The 19,020-nt window shown below is 43.5% G+C and overlaps 1 protein-coding gene across 4 annotated transcripts in view; it reads left to right on the top strand.

The window, feature by feature from the left end:
* Positions 1 to 19,020, top strand: part of RRP36 (ribosomal RNA processing 36) — a 115,521-nt gene that overhangs the window by 85,185 nt on the left and 11,316 nt on the right. The window contains exons 1-6 of one of the 4 annotated variants that reach the window (XM_078766711.1): positions 500 to 637; positions 3,054 to 3,461; positions 6,142 to 6,277; positions 15,270 to 15,336; positions 18,442 to 18,546; positions 18,661 to 18,735. In XM_078766711.1, the coding sequence (XP_078622837.1) occupies positions 3,065 to 3,461; positions 6,142 to 6,277; positions 15,270 to 15,336; positions 18,442 to 18,546; positions 18,661 to 18,735 (780 nt within the window). In that variant the 5' untranslated portion in view covers positions 500 to 637; positions 3,054 to 3,064. Of the gene's footprint in view, positions 1 to 499; positions 638 to 3,053; positions 3,462 to 6,141; positions 6,278 to 15,269; positions 15,337 to 18,441; positions 18,547 to 18,660; positions 18,736 to 19,020 lie in introns of those variants that run through there. The other 3 variants (XM_078766713.1, XM_078766714.1, XM_078766712.1) reach the window with 3 other exon arrangements.

The raw sequence follows: 19,020 nt of genomic DNA, 5'->3' as shown, positions 1-19,020 counted from the left end.
AAAGATCCCATGGTACGGTGGCCTTCGCGAAGAGTAGGCAAGCTATCTCCGGCACCCTGGCCAAAATTAATATTCCTGCGCTAACTACTCGAACGTCAGGCCTGGCTAGACAATTCGTGAAAACCAAGCTTCCCCGGCCGCCAAACAACAAAAGTTCTATAAAGAAGAAGAAGATTTTTTTTCTCACCGACATGGCTGATCACTGATGCCTCCGGTAATAAAATGACACATCGAAGAGCTTTTTGCACTTTAGTGTGTTTTACACTCGAATATCCGTCTGCGAAATGAGAAACATACTTTCGTTTTCCCACGTAGCCACCTTTAATAATTTGCACCGCAGTTCTGTTCTTAGAGCCATGGTGGTATCATTAGCGGCAGTTACATATTTGGACGGAATTTATCTCGAGTTGTATAGTTTGCCGTCAGCTGTATTCCCTTCAGCAAGCAACGCCAAGCTTTATTTTGGTAGAATAAATAAGATGCAAACTTTAATATTTTTGGATAAAAACATTTGTTTTCAAGCGGGGACGTCATGAAGCCCAAGATCGTTTCCGACTTATTTTCACACGTGACGTCATTAAACCCGATATTGTTCCGGCTCTTTTTCACGTGGAGAATTAATTGTCTTTTATTGGTGGTAAGTTTGTTGCTGTGTTCTGTTATGTTTTGTGTTGGAATTTCCTGTTCATAACGTATGTGGAAACTGACGTTGTAAACCATTTGTCTGAGGATAACGATAAGTAATATAACCTAAGATTCAGTTTGAAGACGCGAGCTGAGTCGAGCTTGGTAAGTCACGGTGAAAGACAGATACTGAGGTAGTTGAGAGGGTAGTTTGCTGGCTAGTTGTGTAATTATAAATGAGCTCCCGTGTGGATTGAAATCCGACTAAAACTGCCATCCTGGTGCATGTTGGAACACTGCGTCCTGATACACAATATTACCTATAATGGAACTGTATGTTTATTACTTACACCCCCTGGATTGCGGTTTTAATTATTTATTTTTCTCTTTTTGTTTTTGTTTTTTTGTGTACAAGATCGAGGCTCGTGTAACAGCTAACATTAATCGCAAAAAAACATAAGCGGACACATAAAACGTATAATAAAGGGAGCGGGAGACAAGATGGGGCACGGGAGAGAGAGGGAAGCACACAAGTACAACAGCAGAGAACAGGGACATCAGGAGATCTGTAAGAGGGAGAGGGCTTGGGGGGGAGGAGGCATGCATAAGTGGGGGGAGGGTGGGAGTGGTATAAAACACATGGACACTGCTAGGACTTCCAGGAATTAAGTTGATATTTCAAAAAAGTGGATTTGGGGTGAATTAACGGGGGTAGAAAAGATCAAGGTTTTCGATGTGGAAGATGAGAGATGGTGGTGATTTAGTCCACAGTGAACCAAAATGTGTAGTATACACAAACAAAACAAAGATTGATAGCTCTATGTACCGATTATGTAGTTATTGTAAATTAAACAAACATAGTAAAATATCGCCGCATCCTTGACCACGTTGTGGAATGCTGGCAGAGGCCCTCTTTTTCTTCATTTTTTTAGCTGCGACAAGCACCTCTATGAGAGGACCGCGTTGTTGTTCTTGTTGTTGGGGTGCCTTTTTGAATAGCGCATGCGCATACACTCGGACGTGCGTTAGTATGAGGTAAGAACATCGCGGACTAAAATCGCGATTTGTTTGAAGAAACCAGAATACATTTAGCAATAAAGACAACATGAATGTTTTCATATCAATCTCGTTTCACAGAACTTGACACAAATTCGGTGTAATTATTGAATAGCGCTTGCGCATGCACTCGGACTTCCCCTACCGACCAAGCCCGTTTCAAATTATCCCTCTGCCACCCAGAATTAACATTAATAAATAACATTAATGAATTAACATTAACATTAACAGAAATAACATTCACGTCCATACATTATATGTAATCAGTTGATGAAGCATGTTGCACGCAAAACAAAGGACAAGACCAGAACTGAAAGACAAAAAGACGCTAGTGCATGCGTATAATTTCATGACTGGTCGAATTTGGTAGCACATATTGCAACGGATATCCTCATGATTCTACACGTCGCAGCTGGTGACCACACTGTGGTCATTTTTCTCTTGTTTTTTATTTTCCTTCCACCCTCACTTTTTCACTTTTCTTAATCTTCTCCGCAACCACTTGAGCGATAGACCAAACTTTCAACATAGGAGTGTCTACCCTTGTATAACGTTTTAATAAAGTTACATGATGTTTGGATGGATAATGCGGCCGGCATTCCAAAAAGTCCTGACGGCATGGATTGCAGGGTGTTTCACGTATCGAGAATAAAGGTCTCGACCTTGCACCGCTCGGCCTTGGCCGAATGAATAGGTTTAGGATTCAAAATGCTTCCATAGCATTCAGATAGTAGAGGATTGTGATCATCTCAATAGCGCTTAAATATAAAGTGGATTATAAGTAGTACCTAAGTTATTTTAATACATTGCTATCTATGGTGGGTCAAGATGTGTAATACCAGGCCCTGTTACTTTTGCAAAATCTGAAACATTATGCTTCTTGAAGCTCCTAGCATGTTTTACAATCTGATGTGGAATTATGTTATCCCTCACCAATGGTAACGTGTTGTTTTGATTTTTAACATCAATCTTCAATCTTGATTGTCTTCTCCCGGTGTACACCCCGATTTAGAATAGGTACACCGTATCCCTGCGCATCGTAAGAGGCGACTAAGGGTTGGCGTCAGGAAGGGCATCCGGCCATAAAAACGTTGCCTCAAACAGGGAACCATGATTGTCATGGGGCCCGCAAGGCTAACCCTCGCTATAGCGGGGAAAATGGCCTTAAAACGATCATTCATTCATTCATTCATTCAATCTTGATTGTCTTTGTCTTTTTTATTACTAAAACATTTGGAGACATTGCTATTTATTTCTACTTTTACTTCATTACTTTGCTTCCATATTTAATGTGACGAGTGGGATGGCTTTAAGTAAGTAAAAAAAAAATTTTTTTTTTTTTTTTTTTAATGAACCGTTTCCTTGCACATCAGTTTGCTCAGGAATGTTGAGACGGAGAAAGGCTTGCCGAGGCTCAAAAAGCTCGTGGGCTGGTTCCAAGTCAGTGGGCACACTGAAGGATGCAAATGAAAGTCGCTGCCATATAACAGGGGTCCAGGTGGTGGGAAAGAAGGAAGGAGAAGATGAAGAAGAGGGGGATTATGAAGGGGGTGTTAATTGTGAAGATGGTTATGATGAAGTGAATAGTCACAAAAGCTCTGCAAAGCAAGAAGGTAAAGGGCACGTACAAGATTTGTATATAAATTTACCTGTGCATATAAGAAATAATTATGGAGGTGATTCTGCTCAAAGCTTTGAGGACGAGTCGATTAAAGATGAGGAAGAAGAATGCGACGACGAGGCTCGGGATGGTGCTTCCTATCAAATGCAATTGAGACCAGGTATGACAATCCTGGTTAGTGCAATACTATTTCATTGGTACTTCAGATCAGCAACCACAAACGGTTCATAGTGTTTTAAAAATGATCGACGGAATGCTATTTGTAGCATTTCCACTTGATAGTTGTGATGTTGATTGTTGCCTCCACCACTGAAGGTGGGCAGACGTTATGTTTTCACCCTTGTTTGTTACTTGCCGGAAAAAATTCCGGCAAGTATGTTAGTTGGTGGGTTTGTCTGTCCGTCTGTTTGTGCACAGTACTACGTCTACATCGTTGCACATAGCATCGCCATGCTTTACACACATATTTGCCTTGCTCTGGAATAGACTGCCAAATTTTTAACTCTCTAGGCCCAAGGTCAAGCTCAAGGTCACCCAAAACGTGAAATCAGGGGGGTCGACTTTTCATTTAAAATATATTTCAAACCACTATAACTCTAAAAGTACAAGAGATATGCATACACTTACTGTTACTAACATATAGGAAGTCATATACGACATTTCATTTGGCACCATGACCTTTCACCTTGAGTGACCTTGAAAGATCAAACTCAAGGTCAATAAAAAAAGTACATTCCGGCAAGTCCTCGGTCTCTGATTTGTTTGTCTGTCTGTCTGAGCAGGATATCTCAAAGTTATGGAAAGATTCAGACGAAACTCGGATAGGTTGGGTGTGTGTAAAAAGGACGAATTGGTATGATTTTGGTGAAAGTCAGGATCTGGATTATTCATATGAGAATGCTTCAATTTTTCAAGTGATTCTTCACCATTGAAAAATGGGGCCAAAAACTATATTTTGCATGATATCTCAAAAAACTATGGAGGGATTATGACCAAACTTGGTGGATGAGCTGTTTAGGTGGCAAGAACAAGCCAATTCGATTTGGTTAAAATCCCGATCCAGATCCAGCCTGTCAGTGGAATACAAAACGTAAACTGTTCAGCCTGGTGGACATATGCGCTCTACTGAGTGCCGTTCTCGTTTTGTCACGCAAATGTTTGTTTGTGTTTTGGTTCTTGTCTTACTTTTGCTTGGGTTCTTGTTTTACTCCATGTTTGCTGTTCCTTTAACTTTTTAATGGCTAATGTACCGAGCAATAATAGTGTCTTTTTTGATGAGACAAGAACTACATACAACACGATTGCCCAAATATGGTGTATTTTACCATATTGTCGTGGCACCTGGCAATTAAGATCACACGGGGATGGATAGCCGAACGATCCTTAACTCCCGAGGCGACTCCCAAAAATGGCGGTTATTTTTAGCACGCGCGGGAAGGAAGAAGTTCGAGATGTTTAACTGAACGGAGCACACGGGTTTATTCCGAAACCACAACAAATAAACACGACAATAATATGTACACAAATGATTCAATGAAAATCAATGCGGACGGAAATGAAGGTTGTGGTAAAAACTAATTCCTACAGAGGTATCTCATGCACTGACTCACAAGACACGGCAGAGGAAAGATAACAAAAATCTCCCTTTTTATGCCGGCACTTAGCTTACTTATCCCAATGGGCCTTTTTCTAAGGCCAGCAGCAGTTGATCTTGATCCACCCGCGCGGGGCACTCAAAATGGCGGAGTCGCCGCGCATCAAAGGCACTCTCTTTCGAGCCTGTGGCGAGCTCGTGAAGACTGCCCCCTTTCTCCTCCTCTGCCTGGGTGAGCACAACTTGGCCTCCAGCTCCTTGGTGAGTCCAGGAATAGACCACCTCTTTTGAACGCAGCCAAGGCTTCTCACTCTCCTCAAAGCACACACAGAAATCTGCCAGCAAACAAAATGGTCAGTTATTTGTCCGATCAGAAGACGTGCACTCTTCTTCCTCTCGCCGCGAGAGGCAATCGCGTCACTCGGGGAGTGGCCTGCCGGCCTTCCCAACCGCCCACTGATTCTCCGCCCCTTCTGGGCGGGGCCCCTTGCCTTATTAGGTCCATGGGGTGAGGCGTAGTTCAACCGGCCCGTTCTTGGCTTTTGCCGGCGGTTGTTGTAATTTAAGGGTTGTGTCAGCAAAAAACGTTTAGGGAAAATTACAGAGGGTGTAACACACAGGGGAAAACTTAAACCCTGTTGCTAATTAGCACGGCATCTCTCGTATGATGCACAATTAAATGACCTTAAGCTACATTCTCCTTACTTAATACATCTAAATGCTCATACACGTCACACGGTCCATGTTATTTCCTATGCAGTTCTACCTCTCCTACGGTACTCTTTTATCTACCCCCCATAAACGTAACAATATGTACTTGTCAAAATATGCTGTGAAGTGTTTACTCTCTACAAGTTAGCAGGTAAATTGTAACAACTTTTGGACAAAAGAATAGTACTACACACAGTTGGCAAGACATAAATGTAGAATGGCCTCAAGTTCCGATTAATTTTTTTTTGCTAATCTGCATGAACAAAAACTCTATTCATCCCATTCATGTTAATCTTGTTTGTACAAATATTTCTCCAACCTTTGTATTTTATGAATAATTATGAAAATGTGTCAGCTATTTAAGTGAGCAATCAATTTGTCATTGATATGGCTTCACTTCTCTCTGATTAACTGATGTGATTTTTTTTTGGCCACTGGTCAATGGTCTAAGTTATTTTAATTTTAAATAATGGATTGGGCATCATTTAATTGGCTGATGTTGCAGTAAAATGTTATATATTTACCTTGTGAGCAGATCTTGCAGAAATTTCTTTTGAAGACCTGCAAAAGCTGCGCGAGCGCGTTGGGATCAGGCGTTATGAACGCATGGCCTTCAAACATCTCCGCAATACTGGCAAAAAGAAGATTCCCAAACGTATCAACAAGAGTAGGTGTGTGCTGTTTTGTTTGGTGGATGTCTCTGACTATATTTGAAAACGAAGGCAATAATAATAATTTATTGCTTTTTTGGGGACTGGGGTGGTTGCTTTGAGCATTTCCCCCCCCCCCCCCCACCCCCATACCCCCATTGCACCCCTCACCTAACCGCCCCCCCCCCCCCATCTCCCAGTGGGTAAAACAGGTTCCACACCCCCTCTAATAATCGAATACAAATGGAAGAGCATTGGCCATGCTGGACAAAGACAAGACATTGCTTCACTTCCATGCGATCAAGAAAACATTATGAAACATTGGTCTCAACATGGTTATAAGATTCATGACTGGGAATCACAACATGATCTGTGTGTGGATGGAAATACACCATCGGCTAATCTGAGATGATAGGATAAAATAATCTTTCCTTGCATAATTAAATTGGGACCATTTTTTAATGTTGAAGGCAATATTGAATATTTTTGTTTGTGTGTCATCCTAGTTCTGCACTAGTACCGAATACGGCTGAAACCTCATCAGTTTGATTGTGCGTACTTTTCTACTTGCGGCACGTCACAGGTCTACAAGAGCTTTACATTGCTGTTGTTGGTGTTGGGTTTTTTGGTGGGGGTCTATTTTTGAAATGTGCACCCATTGGTCGGACAGCTGCATGGGCCACTTCTGTCGCTTGACTCGAGCCCCGAGACTAAATTATATGGCCGCCATCTTTGTTTTCTGGTGTGCCTAGCACATTAGGCATATAGGCCTCTGCTGATTCTACACTGCCCGAGTTTGTTGCGTCAGATTTCCTTTGGCTTTGTTTGGGTCGAATGTTATTCACAATGAGGGACCCCGAAAAATCTAATTATATGTCGAATAATTGTAATGTTTAATCAAGCCCCTCAGAACGCACGGTATGTCAGAACGCATGGTGAGGTGCCAAGTTAATTATTTAATAGCACATTAATTGCGTGTTTCCCAATTGGCCCGTTGCCAGATTTTGTCGCAGGTTGTGACCACAGTGTGGTCATTCTTGTATCTTTATGGGAAGGGGGGTAAGGGCAGGGTTGAGGCATTAATAAATTGTTAAACCAATTACCTCACGACCCCTCCCTCATCCTATTGAAAGTACACAAACAAACTATCCCCTAACAGGCTGCACATTCATGTTTTTGGGTTGTTTTTTTTCCTTCTCCATAACTGTGGTAGATTTTATTTGTTGAAAAATAAGCATCAAAAAAGTTTTGTGACAGTGGGTAAATGTTTAACTTTATAATGACAATGGGCAACAGACGGATGAACAATGTTGGTAGTACATACAGTATTGGGAATATTTGTGGTTTGAGGTTTGGAGGAATCTCTTCTATACATATTTATGGACAATGTGTAATGGTCAAATTGATTACATATTTGCAAAAATGTTGGACTTCCAATATGTCTATCAGCAGGACCTGCTTCCCTGTCTTCAATACAAAGTGCAGCTCGTCATGATTAAGTGTTCTCAGAAATTTCCACTCTAACAGATTTGAGGGGTCACTTTCTCTGCCAGATTACCGTGAGGGTAATAAACAAAAGGCTTTTTTGTGCTCAATCTTATTTAGCTGGGCTGTTATAGTGGAACAGGAAAATAATGTGTACAGTATTGAACATTGATGCAGTGTTCAGGCCTGTTTGCATAGTGCTGAGTGTCATCATCAGAAGGGAGGAATAGACCTTAATGGGTGATAGGTACGGAGTGTTCTGCTGTGCAACATGTGATACCTGAAGAAAGTAATTATCAGTGATGTCCAAAAGTGAACAGGCTTGGGTACATAACAAAGTCTGCAAATTCCAATTGGAGTAAGGGACAGATTCCAGCTTTCACTCGTTATTAATAAATGCATTGCTTGTTCTTGAAACGTGCAAACCTAGGTGAGTAGACTCCCAGAACTAACGGAACACACAATTATTCTTTGGATTTCAATATGTGCCACAAATTGTTCTTGTTTGTGCACACACCTTTTGAGAGAAAGGGGCATGCAGCTCTAGGGCAGGCAACATAGTTACTCAAAGGTTGACCAGTATGATGTCTGTGGGGTATTACAGAGGGCAGGGTCGTCACTTGGGGTAAACACACCTACATAGATGCCAACACCTCACACAAGCACCTGCGTAGCCCAGAAGACACAGCTCGCACATGCAAACACATTTCTTGCCCTGTGCACAACACAAGGCCAGTACAGTTTTGTGACCTACATACAATGCCCGTCCAGCTCCAACAACAACAACAACAACAACAACAACAACAACAACAGGCATTTTAAGGCCATTTTCTCTGCAAGAGCGGGGGTCAGCCTTGCGGTCCCCATGACAATGTTCTCCATTTTGCCCTATTTTCTGCATCTCCCCTTGTTAACCCCCTTGCCCGCATTTCTTCTTCGACCATCTTTAGCCAAGTCTTTCTCGGTCTTCCCCGTCCTCTACTTCCTTCTACATTCATTTCCATCACTCTTTTCAACCAGTCACTTTCATCCTTCCTCAACACATGACCAAACCATCTCAACCTGTTTCTCTTCACAGCATCCATCACAGCCTCACAGGCTCTATTCCCATCATCTTTCACAATTCATCATTTGTCTTCCTCTCTCTCAACGATACTCCACACATCCACCGAACCATTCGCATTCCACCCTTTCCAGCCTTCGTTGCTGCTCTACGTTCATTACCCATGTCTCACTCCCATAAATCATAACACTTCTCACACATGCAGCATACACCTTTCCCTTCAGCTTCAATGACACTCCCCTCCTCGTCAGCACGCCACTCAGTTCCCAAAACCTCTTCCATGCACATCTTACTCGAGCAACCGTTGACGAGTCTGATCCACCTTCTCCATTCAGCATGTCTCCAAGGCAACAAAATGTTTTCACACCTTCCAGCTTCACACCATCTCCAAGATCCAACTCAACATTTCCTCCATCTGCAGCTCCCTCTGTGCACACCTTACACTTGAATGTAGCTGCCACACTGGTTAATGACCCTCTCAAACCACTACATTTTTGATGAACCCACTCAGCGCACATTGTACATTGAATGGAATTCACTCCGACACCCTTCCTGCACACAGCACACGGCCACTTCCCAGTTCTTTCCACCTCACCACATGCTTTACCACTTGCCATCACCTTCGTTTTTCCGATATTCACCTTCAGACCTTTTGTCTCCATACATTCCTTCCACTTGTTCATCTTCTCCTTCAGTCCATCCATACTTTCTGCAATCAACACCAGATCATCTGCATACAACACCTCCCATGGTAAACCCTCCTTTACGTTCTGAGCCAGCACCTCCATCACAGCTACAAATAGTAGTGGACTTAGTACCGACCCCTGATGCACTCCCACCTTAACCTCAAACTCACCACTGTTGCCGTCCTTCGTCCTTACAGCTGTGCGCGCTCTTTTGTGTACATTGCCATCACGACTCTGATCAACCATTCCTCCACTCCTAACTTCCTCAATGCCCATGTCACTACTTCACGTGGAACCCTATCGAATGCTTTCTCCAGATCAACAAACCCAAGAAACAACTTCTTCCTCTTCTCCATATACTTCTCCTGCAACTGCCTCACAATAAAAAGCGCGTCTGTCGTTCCTCTTCCTGGCATAAATCCAAACTGCATTTCGTCAATCTTCACTTTCTTCCTCATCCTCCTCTCCAACACCCTTTCCAATACCTTCATTCCATGCTCCAATAACTTTATCGCTCGATACGAGCCACAGTCCAGAGGGTCACCTTTCCCCTTGTATAGAGGGACGAGGGTACTCAGTTCCCAATCCACTGGAATGCGGCCTTCTTTCACCACTAGATTGCAGACCTCTGTCATTCTCTTCACACCCCAATTTCCCGCTGCCTTCAACATATCTCTCACAACTCCCATCGGCCCTCCCGCTTTTCTACTCTTCATTGCTTTTATCGCTTCCTCAACTTCCTTCTCGGTTATCTTCTCTGCCGGTCCTAAAACTGCGTTACTCTCTATGTTGCCATCCCATTCATTCTCTGCATTCAACAGTATTTCCATATATCTCTTCCATCTTCCTTTAATTCCATCTGGGTCCACAACGATTTGTCCCACTTCATCCTTCAAGCAACTCACCCCCATCACATCACACCTCTCTTTCGCTATCTGCTTTGCAATCCTGAATACCGCTCTCTGACCCTCTCCCGAATCCAAGCGTTCTCCGAGCATTTTCCTACATGCCTCCTGTGCCTTTGCTACCTCTTTCTTTGCCGCCTTCTTGGCTGCCTTATAACTTTCATGCTCTGCCTTTTCTGCCCCCATACCCTTTGCCTTCTGCCACTCCTTGAACTTCTTCCTCTTCTCGTCGATCTTCTTTCCAACTTCATCATCCCACTCCATGTTTCCGAGTGCCTCGGTGGTCCTTTTGTCCAGCCACATACCTCACCAACGGCTCCCAACAGACGATCTTTCATTGACATCCAACCACTTTCAAGCTCAACCACATCATCCTCTACCATACTCAGCCTCTCTTTTAATGCCTCCCTCACTGTCACCTCTTTCAACCTCCACACCTTCATTCTCGGTTGGTACTTCACCCGCCGAGCTCTCCTCGCACCTTTCACCCTTATGTCGCAGACAACCAAGTGGTGCTGTGAAACAGCCTCCTCCCCCGGGATCACCTTTGTGTCCCGGAGGTGCCCCCTATCTCGCCTACGCACCAGCAGGTAGTCAACGGTTGTCGTCGACCCACCTGACGTGTATGTAACAAGCTTATTATCCTCTTTCTGTAACTGAGTATTACAAATCAACAAATCAGCTCCATCACAACATGCATTTTAAGGCAATTTTCCCTGCTAGAGCGGGGGTTAGCCTTGCGGTCCCCATGACAATCTTCTCCATTTTGCCCTATTTTCTGCATCTCTCCTTGTTAACCCCCTTGCCCGCATTTCTTCTTCCACCATCTTTAGCCAAGTCTTTCTCGGTCTTCCCCGTCCTCTACTTCCTTCTGCATTAACTTCCATCACTCTTCTCAACCAGTCACTTTCATCCTTCCTCAATACATGACCAAACCATCTCAACCTGTTCCTCTTCACAGCATCAATCACAGGCAATATTCCCATCATCTTTAGCAATTCATCATTTGTCCTCCTCTCTCTCAACGATACTCCGCACATCCATCGAACCATTCGCATTTCCACCCTTTCCAGCCTTCGTTGCTGCTCTACGTTCATTACCCATGTCTCGCTCCCATAAATCATAACACTTCTCACACATGCAGCATACACCTTTCCCTTCAGCTTCAGCGACACTCTCCTCCTCATCAGCACGCCACTCAGTTCCCGAAACTTCTTCCATGCACATCTCACTCGAGCAACCGTTGCCGAGTCTGATCCACCTTCTCCATTCAGCATGTCTCCGAGGTAGCAAAATGTTTTCACACCTTCCAGCTTCACGCCATCTCCAAGATCCAACTCAACATTTCCTCCATCTGCAGCTCCCTCTGCGCACACCTTACATTTGAATGTAGCTGCCACACTGGTTAATGACCCTCTCAGACCACTACATTTTTGATGAACCCACTCAGCGCACATTGTACACTGAATGGAGTTCACTCCGACACCCTTCCTGCACACAGCACACGGCCACTTCCCAGTTCTTTCCACCTCACCACATGCTTTACCACTTGCCATCACCTTTGTCTTTCCGATATTCACCTTCAGACCTTTTGTCTCCATACATTCCTTCCACTTGTTCATCTTTTCCTTCAGTCCATCCATACTTTCCGCAATCAACACCAGATCATCTGCATACAACAACTCCCACGGTAAACCCTCCTTTACGTTCTGAGCCAGCACCTCCATCACAGCTACAAATAGTAGTGGACTTAGTACCGACCCCTGATGCACTCCCACCTTCACCTCAAACTCACCACTGTTCCCGTCCTTCGTCCTTACAGCTGTGCGTGCTCTTTTGTACATTGCCATCACTACTCTGATCAACCATTCCTCCACTCCTAACTTCCTCAATGCCCATGTCAATACTTTGCGTGGAACCCTATCGAATGCTTTCTCCAGATCAACAAACCCAAAAAACAACTTCTTCCTCTTATCCATGTACTTCTCCTGCAACTGCCTCACAATGAAAAGCGCATCTGTCGTTCCTCTTCCTGGCATGAATCCAAACTGCATTTCGTCGATCTTCACTTTCTTCCTTATCCTCCTTTCCAACACCCTTTCCAATACCTTCATTCCATGCTCCAATAACTTTATCGCTCGGTACGAGCCACACTCCAGAGGGTCACCTTTCCCCTTGTATAGAGGGACGAGGGTACTCAGTTCCCAATTCACTGGAATGCGGCCTTCTTTCACCACCAGATTACAGATCTCTGTCATTCTCTTCACACCCCAACTTCCTGCTGCCTTCAACATATCTCCCACAACTCCCGTCGGCCCTCCCGCTTTTCCACTCTTCATTGCTTTTATCGCTTCCTCAACTTCCTTCTCAGTTATCTTCTCTACCGGTCCTAAAACTGGGTTACTCTCTATGTTGCCATCCCATTCATTCTCTGTATTCAACAGCATTTCCATATATCTTTTCCATCTTCCTTTAATTCCATCTGGGTCGACAACGATTTGTCCCACTTCATCCTTCAAGCAACTCACCCCCATCACATCACACCTCTCTTTCGCTATGTGCTTTGCAATCCTGAATACTGCTTTCTGACCCACTTCCGAATCCAAGCGTTCTCCGAACATTTTCCTACATGCCTCCTGCGCCTTTGCTACCTCTTTCTTTGCAGCCTTCCTGGCTGCCTTATAACTTTCATGCTCTGCTGTTTCTGCTCCCGTACCCTTCGCCTTCTGCCACTCTTTGAACTTCTTCCTCTTCTCGTCAATCCTCTTTCCAACTTCAACATCCCACCACCATGTTTCCGAGTGCCTCGGTGGTCCTTTTGTCCATCCACATACCTCACCAACGGCTCCCAACAGACTAGCTTTCATTGACATCCAACCACTTTCAAGCTCAACCACATCATCCTCTACCCTACTCAGCCTCTCTTTTAATGCCTCCCTTACTGTCACCTCTTTCAACCTCCACACCTTCATTCTCGGTTGGTACTTCACCCGCCGAGCTCTCCTCGCACCTTTCACCCTTATGTCGCAGACAACCAAGTGGTGCTGTGAAACAGCCTCCTCCCCCGGGATCATCTTTGTGTCCTGGAGGTGCCCCCTATCTCGCCTATGCACCATCAGGTAGTCAACGGTTGTCGTCGACCCACCTGACGTGTATGTAACAAGCTTACTGTCCTCTTTCTGGAACTGAGTATTACAAATCAACAAATCAGCTCCATCAGCAAACTCCAAAATCCTTTCACCTTCTCCATTTCTCACACCATATCCGTAACCCCCATGAACTCCCTCAAAACCGTCCATACTCCTTCCCACATGTCTATTTAGGTCGCCTCCCACCACAACAACTTCCTCATCTTTCACGTTTTCCATCAGCTTCTCTATCGCACACCAGAACTTGTCCTTCTCTTCATCGCTTCGACCAACCTGCGGAGCATATCCCGAGATGACGTTCACCAAGAGCTTTCCAATCATCATTTTCACCATCATCAACCTATCACTCACTCTAGTCACACTCACCACACTGTCTACAAACTCCTCAGAAAACAGGACACCAACACCATTCACGCCCTCCGGGCACCCTTGCCACACAAACTTGTATTTCTGTCCCTGCCTACCCTTCACCATTCTCACACCACTTCCCTTCCATCTCGTCTCTTGCACACAACATATGTCCACTCTTCTTCTGACCAATACTTCCACCACTTCTCCTGATCTCCCTGTCATTGTCCCTACATTCCATGTCCCAAACCTCAGAAACCGATCTCCACTTCGGGCTGTACCCTGCCCATATGTACTTGTGATTGTCATGGTTCTCTTTTTGAGGCAATGTTTTTATGGCCGGATGCCCTTCCTGACGCCAACCCTCTTAGTCGTCTCTTACGACACGCAGGGATACGGTGTACCTATTCTGACCAGGGTACACACTGGGAAACGTTTAAAACATGTAAATTCTGGGGGGGGGGGGGGGCGGCGTCAGCATCACGGCTGCGGTTTAAACATATTCCAACAATATCCAAACAGAACCATGAAAAAAAAAAACAATCCGGGAAAAGTCTCCAAGCAAGAACGTGGATTTGAGAAGGAAGGAGCAGAGGCGGAAGAAAACGAGATACAGGGGGCGGGGCACAAGCCGAGATGAGGAGGAGAGCGAACAAGCACGTGTCCGGGAGGAGAGAAAGAATCAATATATAATTCTTTGTCTCGGGAGGTGAGGTGAGGGGGAGAAAACCAAATAAAAGAAACAAGCAATACAGCGAAGGAAATAACCCAAACCGACAAAACACCGACGGGGGGAGGGAAGCCCCAAGTTACCAGGCCGCGCACGAGGTACGACTCAGAAAACGATTAACTACACACAAGTTTGCACGAACCACAAACCAACACCAACTAGAAACACACAATAACACGTACACAGCAAAATAACCAGTGGAAATTTGACAAAGACAAGAATGGAAAAACACTCAAACTTCGATGCTGTGGAGAGCTCGAAGTACGCCTCACTCGCCCGAGGAACCGGCTCCATCATCAGCTCCCTCAGATGGAGCTCCGAGGAGCTCCATCAGCAAACTCCAAAATCCTTTCACCTTCTCCATTTCTCACACCATATCCGTAACCCCCATGAACTCCCTCATTCTCATTGCCCATCCAGCTCCCTCAACCATAACTCGAATTAGTACCAGGGGGGGACGTATAATTGGTGTAGTGTCTTTCAAAGTCACTCGACGATTGACGAGACTGATCCTAACCTTGTTTTTGGTGCCTGCGGCCCAGCTACTTATTCTGAACACTGTTTTTCATCCCAACTACACATTCTTCTTTGATGTTTCAAAAGTGTATATCGACACCAGTCTTGAGACCAACCTTTACTCTTCCTAGGCCGGTTGAAATCTCAGCAAAGCAACCTGTCGGTGTTCTTCGGCAAGTGGCTTCTGTAAAAAAACAGGTATTTATGGTTTTGTGATGAACGGGAAAAATCAAATTAAACTAATGGCTAATGAGGGACGCACGGATCACAATCTGTGATATTACTTGGTTATTGGAAAAAAAATTTTTTAACACTGAATGATTTTGCCAATTCCTGGAATGCAATATACATGAAATGAGTTGTCAGGCATGGTAATTCTATTTTATTGAATGCATATTTGAACTGGACTCCATTCCGCATTTATTTATTCCATGGCCAACACCGTACTCTCTTCTGAAGGTGCCGTGAGATATGTTAAAACATCAAACGGTCAATGCTAGCAGACAGGACAGCCGGCTTAATGTCTCCTTTGGAAGGTGTCATGCACATTCATCAGTGCATTGCTTTGCCTGAAAAGCATACGTTTTTCATCAGATCAGGAATGAACACAAATTAGACAGCTCAAAGGAAACTACTGTGCAAACCATGCTAAAATCATTGGACAACATTCCCAAACAAGCAAAGAAGCAATGGCATATTTATCTCCACCACCGAAAGATGGCAGTGGTTATGTTTTCACTCCTATCTGTTTGTTGTCTGCGAACAGGATATCTCAAAAAGTTGTGAACGGAATCGGACGAAATTTAGTGGATAGGTTGGTTGTGTGACAAGGACGAATTGATTTGGTTTTGGTGAAGATCTGGATCTGGATACAATTTTTTTAATTATTATTAAATAATTATTCACCATAGTGTGATAGTGCAAAAAACGATATATATAGCATGATATCTCCAAAAGTTGTGGATGGATTATGACAAAACTTGGCGGATGTGTTGTTTGGGTGAAAAGAACAAGCCGATTCGATCTCGGTTCAGATCCAGATCCAACCTATCAGTGGGATACAAAACGTAAACTGTTCAGCCTGGTGGAGTTATGACCTATACCAAGTGTCGTTTTAGTTTGTCTCTGTCAAGGCTAATGTCTGTTTGTGTCAGTGGACAAAAGAAACAATAGATTTTAAAAAAAAAAAAACTTGATAAGAGTATCTTTACCATCGTGGGAAAAGAAGAGCGGCAGACATTCCGAGCGTCACTCTCAGCCCTCCCTCGGAGCAAGAGAAAGAAATATGGGTGCATGAAAGATTATAAAGTGTTGGGAAAATACTCCCACGACATTTTTCTTTGTTTTTAAAAATTTTTTACGTTGAAGGCTCTAGGTATGGACTATATAGTCCTCATCGAGGCCAGACGGAAATAAAAGAGCTGCATTGATAGAAAAGTGAAGAAAAAGAGACTAGTCTAAGAGTTTTTGAGAAAGTAAGAAATCTGCTTTTTGAAAAGGGGAAGGTCGTAAGTGTTTGGAAAGACATGAGAAGGTAAAGAGTTCCAGAGTTTGGCAGTGGTAGTGGTAGGGAAGAAACAAACATCATTACGGCCCACGGCCCACCCGTTGATGTAATGGCTTGTCGAATATTCCGTGGTCTCACTAATGGCGGAGGTACACAAGCAGCAAGTTCTTGTGAGCAGAAACTAAAGTAATATTTGTAGAAAAGAGAATGAGAGCCAATTTTACAGCGTAATTCGAGCGGGTCGAGTTTTGATGTCAGATTAGGGGAGGATTAAGTCAGATTACTTAGGATTCAATTCTATCCGGTAAGTATGTGGCGATAGAACCTCCCCAGATGTGAGAGCAGTACTCTATACAAGGACGAATCGATTCTTTATACAGTTGAAGCAACTGTTGAGAGGAGAAGAATCTTCGACATCTCAAAAGTACTCCCAGTTTCTTCAAGGCAGACTTAGCTATGTGTGTAATGTGTGGATTCTGGGATAAATTTGAAGTTAGGGTAATACATACTAGGTTTATTGAATCGCACGGTGTAATTGTGGAGCTTTCAAATGAGATTGAAGAATTGAGAGGAGGTTTTAGAGAGATGGGAAGAAATTGAGTTTTAGAAGCATTTAACTTAACCTGATTACATTTGCCCTACTGGGAAATCTTGTCCAAGTCTGAATTTAAAGAGGTGACTGTGATGAAATGAGATGTAGATCGAGTGAGGGAAGATGGGGCAGATGGGAAAACATGGAGGAATGTAATGTCGAGTCATCAGCATACGAGTGCATTTGGTTATTTGGAGAAGAAAGAAGGTCATTGATAAAAATAAGGAAGAGTGTTGGAGACGGGGCAGAAACCTGAGGGACACCGCTGTTGATAGGGAAGGAGGAAGATGTTGAACCATCAACAATTGCAGAGATAAAGTGGTCGGAGAGAAAGCTCGCTATGAGAGAGCAGAGTGAAGGAGGAAAGCCGAAAGAGGGAAGCTTGGATATCAGACCCCGATGCCAAAATCTCTCAAAGGCTTTTGAGATATCAAGGAATATGACAAAGGATTCCCCAAAGTCTCTCAGAAAAGAGGTCCAGACATTCGTAATGTAAGAAAGGATTATCCCGGTAGATCTTGCCTTGCGAAAGCCATATTGATGGTCAGATAGAAGACTGAGAATATGATCGAGCAAATCGTTATTTTCAATTGAAGTGTTTATTTTGAACACTGCAGAACACAAATCGGAACAAGACCTTGACGTTTAGTAGTACCTTGGCTCTGACTTTCGCAAATTGTATGGAATGTCATCCCGAGTGCGCATGTGCACAGAGGAATGAGGTAATTGGTTTAGTCTGTATGCCTGTCTGGCAGTCAAACAAAATTGAAAAACATTCCAAACAGGAAAATTTATATCTTTAGGGACATCATAAAGGACACAAATAACTAATTTAATGTAATACGGTGGTGTAAAAGACGGTGCATGTGAGGTTTTGCTGGACTTCCTTTTGAAATGTCTAACATCCACAACTGAGTACTAGTAAACTGGACAACAGCCTTTAACGTATCTCTTCGAATGATGTAAAAATGTATACTGTGATGGCGTTCCCTGCCTGTGAAGTGCCAGAATGATAGTTGTAGTCCATTTTTATGCCGTCAAAATTGAACCAAGTCCAGATAACTCTGAGGTTTAGTTGTCTACATCTAACCTGCCCTCTCAATTTGTGGATAGGTGATGCATAATCTGAGGACATGTGATTTACCTTTTTGATTAAATCTGGTGTTTTACTTGTACTAACCGCTTGGCCTTTTCCTTGTTTTAGGAGATCCGGGATCCTCGTTTTTCAGACATGCACGGCACCTTCATACCAGAAATTTTTAACGATAATTATGCCTTCCTGGGTGATATAAAGACCTATGAGAAGAAGGTAATAGCATTTACAAATGCATTTGAGTTCTTCCACATATCGATACATTCCCAGAGAGACAATGTTTATTATGAAAGATAGTTTAAACCCATGGGTTTCTGTGGCTCGCTACAGGTGCTCCAAAAGGAGTTGTCAAAAACGAAGTGCCCAGAGAAAAAGAGCAAAATGATTGAGATTCTGCAGCGTATGGTGAGTGCAATGAAATGAAGAAATGAAAATAACGTTGAATAATCTTCAGGATCAAATAGCTCTTTCACAAGCCTCGATCTTGTATACAAAAAAAAAAAAAAAAAAACCTGACCTTTTCCTCTTCCCATCCTCGTAACTCCTCCTCCTCCTCCTAAGGCCTATTCCTCGTCCAATTTTGATCACAATCTTTCCTTTTACACTTCTATCATCACTTACTTTTTCATTTGAGGAAGTATTGTTTTTGTTTTTCTTGAATTCTGCATTGTTCATTTCATGGAGAATAGT

The sequence above is a fragment of the Myxine glutinosa genome, chromosome 12, assembly GCF_964187855.1.
Source record: "Myxine glutinosa chromosome 12, kmMyxGlut1.1, whole genome shotgun sequence".
Taxonomy (NCBI): Eukaryota; Metazoa; Chordata; class Myxini; order Myxiniformes; family Myxinidae; genus Myxine; species Myxine glutinosa.
This window is presented reverse-complemented; position numbering and strand designations above follow the sequence as displayed.